The following is a 14,144-nucleotide window of genomic DNA, read 5'->3' on the forward strand; positions in this document are numbered from 1 at the left end:
TGTCGTATATTATTACGTATACTTCGAAATTAAAATCGTCATTCTTAATTTTTCAAAAAAAAAAAAATATAATAATAATAATAAAAACATAGTAAAATTTAAGTTGAAAGATGGCGCTGCGACCGAAACGTAGACGTTAAAGTGTTAGAGATGAAGACGTCGAAGAGTAGATGATAACGAAAGGTAAAGTAATGTCCCGTCTACGATTAACTTAAATAAAAGTTTTTAATGATCTTTTTGTGATTTTTAACCAATCAAAACTCGTATCAGGATACGTAACATATATTTGTAATTGTTAATATGAGAAAAACATCTTCGAATCAGGATGTTGAGAAAGGTTACACTCATACATTCCTTACTCAAGATGATGACATTAGACATTCAAAAATACAGAAGAGAAGTTTATGGAGGGTAACTATACATTTGTTTTTATGATATTAAATATTACTGATTAACATATCTTTAAAATGTGAAGAACAACAAACGTTACTGAAAAACTTTTTTTAATGTAAAAACATGTAATTTGTTATAGATATTCATAAATATTTAATGTTTTTTGAAGTAAAAATCACATTCTAAATGAGATATATTTTTTTATGTGATACAAAATGTATGTTTGTTGATCTTTTCAAAAAAATAAAGACTTAATTTGTTTAACATTCTTGGTCAGCTTGCCAAACTGTGTATAATAAGATTAAAAGCATTGACTGTGTAAATAATTTTGTGTAATAAATTATAAATTTATTTTGTTCTTTGCTTTACAGAAGTTATATTTTATGGAAATAATAATTAAGTTAATGCTAATAATTTCAGTTAGAAGTGCGTAAGAAATGAATTTACATATAGCTGATATTTTTAAAAGGTTTGAAGAGATTTTTTTTAAATTAAATAAATTAAAGGTTATTTATGTAGAATTATTCTGAGATTAATCTAAATATTAAATATACTGTACTTAAAAACTAGAAATAAATATTGTTAATCAAATTTTCATGTTAATTTTTAAGATATGGTGTTCTGTCTAAAATGAAATAATATGTAGAATTAATATAATATAATTTTTATTTTATTGAATAACAGATTGTTTTTTTTATGATAGTTTAATTTTTATTACAATGTTTATGTTGCTTTGTTTTGGAATTGATTCATTTCCATTATTTACATTCAACTGAAAGATACCAAACATTTGGAATATTGTCAAGAGATGTATTTTGAGATCTAATTGTGTTTTAGCTTCCAACATTAAGAAAAAAGTATTCTCTTGTGAATATGTGTTATATAAATTATGTATATAAAAGAAGTGTGTATGCACATAGTATATGTACACACACACACACACACACACATATATATATATATATATATATAATATATATATATATATATATATATATTCTTTTATGTGTGTGTGCATATTTTTATTCTTTAGTTTATAATTACTATTATTTAATTGTTTGGAGAAAATTCATTTTTACAAAATAAATTTCCTAATCAAGAATGATGGGTTATATAACATTTAGTAAAGTGAAACTAAATCAAATAACTACTAAGTGTAAGTACAATATTTTATTGAAGAAAAATTTAATGTATGTCACAAAACTTTTAAAAACAATATTTCTGGTAGATGTAGCATTTTTATTATCGTATGTAATTTTTATTTCCTTAAAATTATTATTGGCTGAAATAAATGCAATTTTTAAATTATCCTAGTTAGTTTTGTTAATAGACTGTCCAAATTATGGCAACTTAATATAGAAGAAAGATGATAATGACATCTTTTTGGATGTCTACTGGGCATTTGTTGAAAGCAAAGAAAGTAATAACTTACTAACCTAGAATTTAAAATAAATATTTAAAAAAGCACTAAATCACTTGGATTGTCATGTTGTCAATGTAGACTACATGCACTGGTAGACATTTCAGACTTTATTCAGTAGTTAAACTTTAATGAACAATGAAATAAGTTTAGCAAATAAAATAAAACATGTAATAAATTCAACATCTTGCATGTAAATAATGATGCCAAAATGAAGCATATGATAATATAAATAATCAGTCACAAGACAAAAATACAAATATTTAAAATGTAGTTGAAGCTTTATATTTTTTAATGAAATATACACATTAAGTTGATTAATTTCATATAAAGATTATTGTGCAACAGAAAAGACTAATAATATAACAATACAGAGCCCAAGTCTTCACTGCTATCAATGATATCAAAGATTCAGTATCCAATATCAACAGAAGGTTTATGTTGCATATTCAAACATTGAACTGCATGTAAGTGTCTAAAAAACTAACATTCAATATATTTACAAGTGGTGACTATAAATATATGCAATATAAGTGTTCCATTGCTATTGGAACTGAGACTTTCGTATTATCAAAAGTTGCAGCTCAGACTTTTGGTTAAATGACTGATCAAAAATTCAATCAAATATTCCAATTTTTATAATTTCCTATACATCTAGAGTTCAAGAGTTTTAATATGAAACTCCTTTACCAAATTTGATCAATAGGAAATGTGTAAACAGTGATATTGTTGGCTTTTAAATATATAGTTCATTTAATCAATATATTTCATAGTTTTTTAAATTCAAAATTTCATAACAAAAAAACATAGTTTTACAAGTTCACTTTTAGCAAAAATATAACAAATAAGTTCTCCATAAAGAAAGATATAAAATAAATGTCAATAAATGAAATAAAAATATATAAATAAAATTTCATGTTACTTATATTTCAGAATTTCTATTTCTTATCTTGTACAGAGTAGAACCTTTGGATCTACTTTAAACAATCTATGATAAATATTATGGTTTAGTATCATAGACTAAAAATATTAAATAGTAGTGAAAAAGTATATCATACATAATAATAATAATATAAAATAACAATAGTTATTAATAAGATTACACTTCATCAAAGCCATACGAATCAATGTATTATTCAATAGTCCAAAATGAAGTAATTAACATCAGATAGTAGTTTAAATAATATATTATTTATATTGACATATATTGAATGAAAAAAAAGAATAATAAAAAATTAAACTATTTTTGAAAAAATAATTTAAGCTTAGAGACAAAATTATAAGCAATATATCTATGTTAAATATTTTAATCTAGAATATATACTTTTCTGTACTTTGAATGATTGCTACATAAATTGACACAATGTATTTTATTTTTGATTAAGCATTTTTTGAGACACTTATGTATCACCAGATCAAATACTTAAACAGTTTTGTTTGAAACTGTTTAAGTATTTGATCTGATGGTAAGATATGAAATGTGTTGAAAAACATTTAATAAATAAAAATAAAATACGTTAGACTCAGGTTGTGTAGAGAGTATTCAAAGTACATAAATAATGGAGTCAATGATTACAAGAAAGACATTTACACTTTTCATATGCTTTGAATCATATTTCAAATTAAACTCTGTCTTTAGATTTTAGTTTTAATGTAATAAAATATTATTTAAAAATTTACAAAGCTTTTATTTGTTTATCAAGATATGTGCTGTTTTATAATTGTTTTAATGATTATTGAAGTTTGATTAATAAATAAAAATTTAAACTTTGATTAACCTGATTTTTAGATTAAAAATTAATGCCAAGAAGTTGCCAGATTATTTGAATTATAAATATTAAACTTAGAGAATATTTAAAACAAAGATTTTGAAAAATGTTTTAATATACTGTATTTACATTCTGCTTTCAAATTTTTAATGTTTATAAAAATATGCAGCATTTTGAATATGCAGGTAACACCTGTATAATGCAGTACTTATACAATGTAGTTTTGATGAGAGTTCATATGAATTCATCTGTTTATCTTATTCTAATAAATGTTCTCTCAGTTATAAAATAGTTTGCCAGTGTAGATTATCTTTCTGTTATATGGTGAAAACTTTTCACTTTTTATGGAAATCTTATTAGAGAAACAAACTATTATGTGCTAAAAAGTACATAATTTTATACACTGGAATACATATCCTTTATATCCTTTAGTATCCTTTAATAGTTTGTGTGTAAGTTGTAAACTGCTTATAATTTTCTTTTTCTTTATCATTTGCATTCTTGAAAATAATATTTAATTAAATAATAAGTGTGAACAATAGTCATACATGCATATCAATCCTGAGTGATCAAAGTTTTATTTTACAAATTTTAATAAGTTTTTTATTCTGTCAAATAATATGTTCTGAATTAAATAAAACTTTTTTCTTACATTATAGATGTAATTTATATTTTAAAAAATTGTTTTGGAACTAATCCCAATTTTTATATATGATGTGAGTCTTTTCACATGATTTTTATAATGCGACATTTTTGTGGAGCATATCTATCATGTTATACAAAGGTTACCTGTATTAGGTTAAGAGAAAAAATATTAATTTATATGTACTGTATATTTGAAAGAATAAATGTAAATATTAAAAATTTGTTTAATAAAAATGAATACTTTTTTCCCTATATTACAATTAATTGTTTAAATTGTTAGCTCTGAGAGCTCTAAAATGATAATGTTAAGTGAAATAATAGAGAGGTTGAGGCAGACATTTTAAACGTGTAAACGTGTAGGTCGGACGTTCGGTGCCGCTTTCCTGTAAGCCTAAAAGTTTGACAATGGTGTTTGGATAGTCGGTGGAATCACGCTCGACATTCCAAACACCATCGCAAACTTCTAGGCTTACGAGAAAGCGGCGCCGAACGTCCGACCTACACATTTACACGTTTAAAAGTCTGCCTCAACCTCTCTAATTTTGTTTTTGATCAGCAAAAACATAGAAACAGAAAAATACCATAAATGTATGAATACAACTGGAAAATTTTGTATATTGTGATTTTATTTGAATCCTTTTATTTTTTTATGTTTAAAGATATTTTCAATTCTGTATAATTATTATGTATAATTAGCTTTCTTAAAAATATATATGTGTATTTTTTAGGTCTCAAATTTTTATTGAAACAAATACAAATCATCTTTTCATAGCAAAGTTTTAATTATGAATTTTACAACATTTTTCAGATAATAATAATTAGGAAATTGTTAATTCAACAGATTTAAATATATTAGTAATATTAGCAATACTCACATAAAATAATATTTAAATCATATAAAGCTTCTTGAAGTATAAAAATTTGATAACGGATAGCAGCTAAAATTTCAATGAATTAAAGTAAGTGATTTATTAAATAGTTCTATCTTTATTTAATTTTATGTATCATTGCTCGTGATTATGATAAATGAACATTATAAATGATAAATTATATTAAGAGTGACATTTTGTTTTATTAAAGCATTTTAAAAGTATTTGTAAAATTAATACAAGAAAATTCATATAAGTTTATTAGATGTATATGTATTGGGGTGGTAACAAGTTCATTTGTATTTGATGACAGATACATTTTTATGAGTGTTATCTGAAGATCTTGTGATAACTGATTTGTATAAACAAGTCAAATTGTAGACGGTTGATTATTTGTATATAGAATCAGTTACTTAAATCAAGAAAGGAATTTTTTTTTTTTATTGCAAAGTTTGTTGTTATCCAAAAGTATAAATGAACTTACTACACAATATAATAATAGGAAATTTAATATTTATATTAAGATAAGTGAAAAATGTCTATCGATAATTCAGTAGTTCAGGTATGAGTTAAACCATCAACATTTATCATAAGAGTTAAATGTAATACTAAAATATAGCTTATTTATTTTTCCTAATTGTTGAAAGTACTTTAATTTTTTGGAGTATATTTTACTTTATTTTTTGGTAAAATTTTGAAAATGTTTTTGGAAAGTAACAATAAAGCCAAACACTAAATAAACACGGCTTAAAAAAATAATATGCGATCAATAATGTAAATATTCTTACTTTTTAAAAGAAACTGAAGTTTTCAGTTTTAATCTATTTTCAATCATTTATAACATATGTAATATTTAGATGATTTCATATCAACATTAGATTCAAAAACATTTTTATATAAGTCATTAAATTCTTATATTAAGTTATATTAAAATTAACATAAAAAATAATGTTTATCATTGATTTGGAGCTTATCAATATTTATTTTTGTTTTTGTTTATTTCATAATAAAAATTTAATATTTAATAATTGCTGTAACAATCCTTATGATATTTATAATATAAATTAACGCAATTTATGTCAAAAAATATAATTTTTCTTAAAAATTTATTTTTTGAAATGTTTGAAATGTGTTTATAAAATTGAAACTGTTGTTCATATCATTCATGAAAAATAGAAAATGAAAAATTATAAGAAGTAGAATATAGGCCTATGTACAAATAATAAAAGTTTAAGTACATTCATAAAACATTATAAATAACTATAAAATGCTTTAATGGAGCAGTATGCATATTTTTTATAATTTTGTCGATTGTTAATCTTATTCATAAAAAGTATTTGATGCTAAGACATAGAACTATTTTACATAGAGTAAATTGAAATGAAATGTTAACATTAAAAACAACAATATGAAGAAAATTTTAAAATAAATTTCATAATTTAAATTTAATAGATAATTTTTCCTGTCCTGTAGCACTAAGAAATCAAAAAAGAAAAAATTGATAGTAATAAATCGATACTAATAAGATTTCAATAATTTGAGTAAGTTATTCAGAACAAGTTAAACTTATTGAACCTTTATAAATGACTGTCATTTTTGTCAGAAATTTTTTATGAATTTTATTGATTCATTCTTATATATAGCATATTGATCACATATGTTAAATTTAGATTATTTCAATAACATATGTTTGGTTAACAAGCTTGAAAAAGTGCTGTTTTTTGTGTTATTTTTAATAATTATCTTATGCAAGAAGATTTAAAAAATTATTTAATATCTTATTATATCAAAACCTGTCTAAAATGAAAACCTACTTAAATGGGAAAAGTTCTTCAGAACAGAGTAATCCTTTTTTTCTAGGTTAAATTCTACTATAAACCACAAACTTGTTCAACATAGAAATGGAAGAGATTTTTGGGTAGCAAGAACATAATTTTCCATTTTATTCAGGTTATGTTAAGATTTCATTGCATGTAAACAAATAAGTAAAATTGCATCTATGTATAATGGTCATCACAGAACAGGACAAATTGTATTCCAAGAATGATTTCAAACATTGCCAGAGAAATAAATGTCATGTGATGAGGGGACAAAGGGACACAAGATCTTTGTTAATACTAGTCTTTGTTGGAATTAACCAGAGCAGAATTGAGAACTTTCAAGAATCAAATGAGTTTCTGAGAATCAAGTTCTTGAGAACAAACGACAAATGATATAATACAAATAATATAATTTGTATTATATCAAACACCTTTACATATGTTTCCAGCACTTTAAAGTTCTAATGAATGTTTTCAGCTTGATTTACAGGCTTCTTCAGGTTAGAAGCCATTTCAATTAGAAGTTATGCTGTGTTTCAAAAAATTTGAATGCGAAAAGAACAAGGTATACCCTATGTTGGTATTCTGAATTAAACTACCATATTGATGTGATGCACTTCTTCCAAAAGTACATTTTTTATGCCTCTGAAAAGCAATTCGATCATTTAAAAGATACATCTATGGCAAACTTCCTAAACTATAAAGTTAGTGAATGAAATCTACAACAAAGACCCAAACTTACTTACAAATATAAATGCAAGGAGTAATTAAACTAGAAGAAGTAAGCAGAAACCTTCATAAGAAGTATAGAATGAAGTTAAAATGGGATTTTGGAACACAACATAACTTTTTATAAGTGTGACATGGGGGGCGCTCTGATCATAAAAGCTGTTGGCGTGAATTTTTTCTCACTTCCATACTTAGTCTAATTTTTCAAGAAATGAAGAATTTTGAATTATTTTTGACTAAAAGGAATAATATTAAGCTTCTTATTTTATTGTTATTGATTGCTGGAATAGAACCAAATCCTGGTCCCTTACAGAAAACGCCAACAAAGAGAGGAAGATCATCTATTTGTCAGAAATTGCTGACTAATGATATCAAACCATTGGAACCAGATTCAAACCTTATCACTGAATATACTGAACCTAGAAGAGCTGAATCATCACATCAAACAGGTGAGCTAATTAAGTTAACTTCCTCACAAGAGCAATTACCTGTGGAACAAATAGACATTTCAACAGCAGAATTATGGAGTAAGATAGTCGAACTGATAACTAATAGTAATGATAAGCTGGTGAATCAATTTTCACTTATAAGACAAGAAATTAATATAATTCAAAATGAAATTAAAGAATTTAAAGATCAAATTCAACAAATAAAGATAAGAAATGATAAAATAGAAAATGAATTTACCAAACTAAGACTAGAAAATGAATTAACTCAATATAAACTGGATACTATGACTAACACTATGAATAATAATAAAATTATAATTTATGATTATACAAATCAGCTTAAAAATATTACTAAAAATGAATTAGCAACATTTTTTTCTAATACTTTGAAGGTAATTTGCAGCGAATCAGAGGATATAGTAAATACGTATATACTCAATACCTAATTCAAATATTCAAATTAAGTGCATAGTATTAAAATCAAACCAATTAAGAAATAGAATCCTTGCAGCCTTTAATAAATTGAAATATAACAAGACACTGGGAAATTGGCAAGAAATTAATATGTCAGCTGATTTAAACAAAGATTCTCACAAAAGAAGAAAAAAACTTTTACAATACTATACAGATTTTAAGAAACAAGGATTACAATTAAAACTGTATGATGACTATCTATTAATTAATTGTCAAAAAATTATATATAGTTATTCAGGATCAATTGGTATACACTGATGATTTTTTGTTGTATTCTCTACAGAAAAACCCAATAACATAAATTAATTTAGAATTAGAATGTGAAAATGATCAAGATATTAAAATTTCAAACAATCTTAACTTAAATATCAAAAACTGGAACTGCCAAGGCTTAATCTACAAAATAAAAACTCAAGAATTTTTTCAATTACTATATAATACTGATATCTTAGGTATAACTGAAACCTGGCTAGTCACACCAGTTAATAAAATTATAATTGTATATTCCATTTTATTTTTTATATCTTCTGATGCACAGAAACCAATAGGACCTGGGAGACCGCATGGAGGACTTTGTCTGATATTAAGAAAAAACATTGGTTCCGTAAAATTTATACAAGAAGCAACTAATTATATTCTAATCTTATTACAAATTGATAATACTGATATGAAACATTTATATAAAAAGTTAATTGTTATAGTGTTAGTTTATGTTCCGCCTGACCAGATCGACTTACTAAATGAAATATTCAAAAATCACGAAAAATGGAAAAATATCTCTCCTTATGTATTGTTGTTTGGTGATTTTAATTCCAGATTTGCGCAGCTAATAGATTCAGATTATAAAGGACCAAATAATCTAATCCACTTTAACCGAAAATCAAAAGATAATAAACATAACAGATTGGGGCTTCAATTAATAAAAAATACTCAACTGCAATTACAGTAGAGCATCGATTATCTGACCCCCCGATCAACCGTCACATCGGTTCACCAACCGTTCTAGTCGGCAAATTCAAATGTCTGCTAGTGATGTGGCGCTACAATATTTGGCTGTCTTGGCTACTTTAATATTATATTTACGTGTTTTAACTGGCAACATTGGCTCAACCATAAAAGGGGGCCAGGATTTAAACAAGGCTTAACTTTCTAATTTTTAATGATACAATAGCGACGATTATTATTTTAAAAAATTTTTGTTAGGCTTAACATCGATGAAAATTCAACACAAAGTAGGTTAATAGCGATATACTAATTACATGGGATATACTAATATACTAATAATTATACTAATAGTGTATTTTTTCATATTTTTCGGTTATCCGTTTTTTCAGTCATCCGATCAACCCCAGTCCCCAATTGAGTCGGATAATTGATGCTCTACTGTAATAATTTTAAATGGAAGAATAAAAAATGACTATCCATCTGAATTTGCTTGCTAATATTGGAAGTTCAGTAATAGATCTTACGATATGTTCTGAATTGCTGTCTCACTTATGTGTAAAAATTCAAGTTTTAAATTGCGACCTATTCGATCATTTTCCAGTCATGACTATCTTTGAAATGGCAAATATCCAACTAAATAATAGAAAATTTCAACCGTATCAAATAATAAAATATTATCTGAATTTTCAATTGCAAATTAGTGAAAAACCTTACCTGAAATAGTCAAAAACTTACCTGAATTTTTACCAAGAAATGGAATAGAAATATATCATCAATTGGAAAATCTAATAAAAAAAATTCATCAATATAAAAAAGATTAATACAGTAGAGCCTCAAACTCGGCCTAATGTGGACCGAAGGGTGGCCGAGTTTGTGAAAATGCTGGGTTATCGGGAATGGGGTTAAAAAAGGATAAGTATATGTGTTTTCTCAGAAAATATTGTACTGTATTTGTATGTATTGTTTACTTGAGAATACAACAGATACAACAGATTGAAATAAATAATTAATTGGAGTATTAAACTTTTTGAGAAGTCAGATTACAGAATAACTTGGTCTCTGTAATGAAATTAAAATTTCCAATGGCAGAATGAGAGACTAGTTCTTGGTATTTGAATTGGCTTGTTCAGCATTGTGTTAGCTCATATTCTTATAAGGATTATATCCAAGAACTCTTATTATTCAAATACCTAGCACAAGTTCTTGGAAAAAACAAGAACTTCTTCAATAGTTAAGAAAAAAATACTAAAATCTAATTCAAAATGGAAAAATAATTTTGTACCATGTTATTCTGGTGTACACAAATTTTACTGTACAGTATAATAACTTTTGGTTGAATTATTTTCTGTTATTTGTAGAAATTTTTTTAATATACTTAAAAGTTAATAACATTTCTAACACTAACAAAGCTATTTATGTATCCTTGGTTACTATTTATCATTGAAATAAATTATCTTATTTCAAGATGACTTTCTGAAATAAGATTAATTAATTGTTTTATTTATTTAATTAAGAAATTGATAAAAGAGTTTTCTTGATATTATTTCTTATATTACATAAGATGATTTAAAAATTGTGCAATCTAAACAAGATGATTTCATACAAAATGTACAGTATAAAAAATAACACTTAAGTAAAAAAAAAAGAAAAGTTAAAAAAGTAAATTTATATTGAAAAATATACTTTACAACATTTTTTTTTACTGTTAAGTGGATGGATACTGCAAAATCTTAAAATGGATAAGGCTTTATATATTGTACATTTATTACTGTATGGTTTCTTTGGGCAAATATTACTTACCTGTAGCTGTTGACAGAAGCATTAAAAAAAAAACAAAATTACTTTAAAAAGTTGACAACTCTCGTGTTAGTGCTTTGGGAAGGAATTTGAAAGGTATGGTATTTTGACAGATCAGATCTCAAAAACAAAGTGGGTTTTAAAAAACATTTAAAGATGATTTTAAGCTTATTTTTACCCAGAAATCTATCCTAAAATGTTGGAATGGAGTTTTATTTACTCTGTATACATACACAAATGTAACAGATTGATTTTTTTTTGGTTAAATATTTAAAACTAAAATCATAAAATGTTGATAAACTCATTGAAGTTATTGAGAAAATTTGATATTTTACTAATAAAGCACTTAAATAAAAAATTTACTTTTATAAGATTTTAAATTTAAAATTTTATGATTTTTTCTCTTAAACTATATTTAAAAAATAAGAATCTAACTTCTAAATTAATCAGGTAACAAAATAATTTGAAAAAATTAAATTATTAAATTAGTGATTAATTTGATGAATGTAGTATGAAGGTAAATTTCTTAGGGAGAAACTTAATGATTAAATACATTTAATTAATTTAGGAATATCTTTTTAAATTATTTAATTAAATCTTAAATTTAGTCTAGAATAAAATTTAGTGCATAGAATAAAATTAATGTACAAATAGTGCAAATCTAGTAAGCACATTGCCATGTGCTTACTAGATTTGCACTATTTGTATTATATGAATCTCAAGAATCATTTAATTTATATCTAAGAATTTATAAGTATTTAAAGGATAAAAAATAATTTAATGATAACTTTCATTCTTGTAATGTGTAGATATTTTGATTTTAAAACCTTGATAAATTTGTAAATCACAATATATTTGAAGACATGAAAACTATAATTATAAATTTTAGATTTTATGTGACTTTTTAATTTTAACCTATAAATTTTATTAACCTTTATAAAAGTACAATTATTGTGTGCCATTCTTCTAAGGATAGATCATTTTGTTTAGAATTTCAGTATTTGCTTAATTACAAACTTAATGTACTGTGTGCTATATGTATATGGGGTAGCCCAAAAGTCAGTTAATTGTTGTAAAAATTGAATTATAATTAACTACAGATGTATTTTTTTGTCGTTGTTGTTAATTTATTTTTTATCGGGTTTATACCAATATTGTAAACTTAATTTGTTTCATATTCACTAATGAACCTGAAACACACATTGTTAACTAATTTTTGGGTCATTCTTTATAATATTGATAATAAAAATTACTGGTATTGGAATATTAATATTCTCTATTAATTTCTGATTTGGTTAAGTCTAAGAATTGTTATTATAAAGTTTTTATTTAATAAGGAATATTTTAGAAAGAAATGTATTTCAAGTAGCTTCAAATTTTTTGATAGACTCTGGAACTTAACTATTTATCTTTTGCTGTTATTTTAATACATTTGGAAATATATTTTATCTAAAATATTTCATAGATTTTATCAGAAATCACATGAAAAAAATGAGTAAATATAATTTGATTAAACAGTTGTATTTATTGGCTTTTTTGATTATAATATAATTCATTGGATGAATTTAGCTATAATGTTATCAAATGATTTTTGAAAATATTAGAAGCTACATGTAGCATACTTTTAATGTTATTGCTTAAATAATTGAAAACTACCAGCAATAGCTAATTAAATTAATTTAGCAGAATTTTGGGCTTTTATCCAATGTGTTCAGTCATTTGAATTCATCACTCAGTAATTACTGTTTTCTTCTTTCATTATTAATGATGATATTTAAATTTATTCTTATTTATATTTTGAATGCAGCTAGATTTTTTTATAAATTAGAAATCATTATTATTATGAGCAAAAGTTCTTTTATACTGTTTGCCTTGTACAATTTAATAAACAGCGTTACCTTCTAAAATTGATTTAATTAGGTATAAACTGGCAATTTGCCATCTGTAAACCTAGTTTAAATTATAATTAAGAATTCTGTAAATTTTATCTAAGATGCAGTGAAGTAGAAATATATATTGTAATTTGAATATAAATAAGTGAAATCACATTAATTATTTATATTACTGCTTGTTCATTATTTTTCTGTATTTTTTGAAAAAATATAATTTTAAAACAGAAATAACTTTATGAAAATTGTTCATTATTAAACAATTAAGGACAACATGAAATGGCCATAAAACTAGTTTTGAATAAATATTTATAATTATAACATATTGAAGTATTAGAAACTTTAAATAAGTCTGTAAGTTAAATAGTATACTCCATTGTGGATATACTATTTAACTATTTACTAGATTTAACATTTAACATTTTTTTTATTAAACATTAAACATTTTTAGCCATCTTAAATAGCCATCATCATTCTTATTTTTATGTAAGTAATTTCTTAAAGTTCAAGTTTAAACAGATAATAAATTACAATATTATTATTTGTTTTTAATAATTGTTTGTTATAAATATGTTATTGTTAAAAATGTTTTTGACTTGAATAAATTTTAATTAATTACTATACATATAAATATATTTGTCATATAATTACATTATATGTATATTGAATTTGTAAGCTGAAACTAACTACAATATAAAATGTTCACACTGCTGGAAAATGTAAAAAAGGTATAAATTTTCTGTTACATATTTTATATTTTATTCTGTAATTTACTTTATTACACTACTAATTAGTAATTAAAATTTACAAATAAAAGAACAAATATTTTTCCTTTCCTTTTCAAATTTTATTAAAGATAAAATAAATGATTTAAATGTAAATTCTTAAAATGTCTTTGAATTTGGCTGTATTAAATTACATGGATGTAAATGTTTGTAACTATTC

General features: G+C 23.9%; 1 protein-coding gene across 2 annotated transcripts in view; it reads left to right on the top strand.

Moving 5' to 3' along the window:
* Positions 1 to 76: 76 nt before the first annotated feature.
* LOC111620023 (endoplasmic reticulum mannosyl-oligosaccharide 1,2-alpha-mannosidase-like) overlaps positions 77 to 14,144 on the top strand; it is a 39,381-nt gene continuing 25,313 nt past the window's right edge. The window contains exons 1-2 of one of the 2 annotated variants that reach the window (XM_023361865.1): positions 77 to 183; positions 271 to 411. In XM_023361865.1, coding sequence (XP_023217633.1) covers positions 301 to 411 — 111 coding nt within the window. In that variant the 5' untranslated portion in view covers positions 77 to 183; positions 271 to 300. Of the gene's footprint in view, positions 412 to 14,144 lie in introns of both variants that reach the window. The other variant, XM_023361866.1, reaches the window with a different exon arrangement.

Source organism: Centruroides sculpturatus, unplaced genomic scaffold (assembly GCF_000671375.1).
Source record: "Centruroides sculpturatus isolate CEXI.00-Female unplaced genomic scaffold, Cexi_2.0 scaffold12, whole genome shotgun sequence".
NCBI lineage: Eukaryota > Metazoa > Arthropoda > Arachnida > Scorpiones > Buthidae > Centruroides > Centruroides sculpturatus.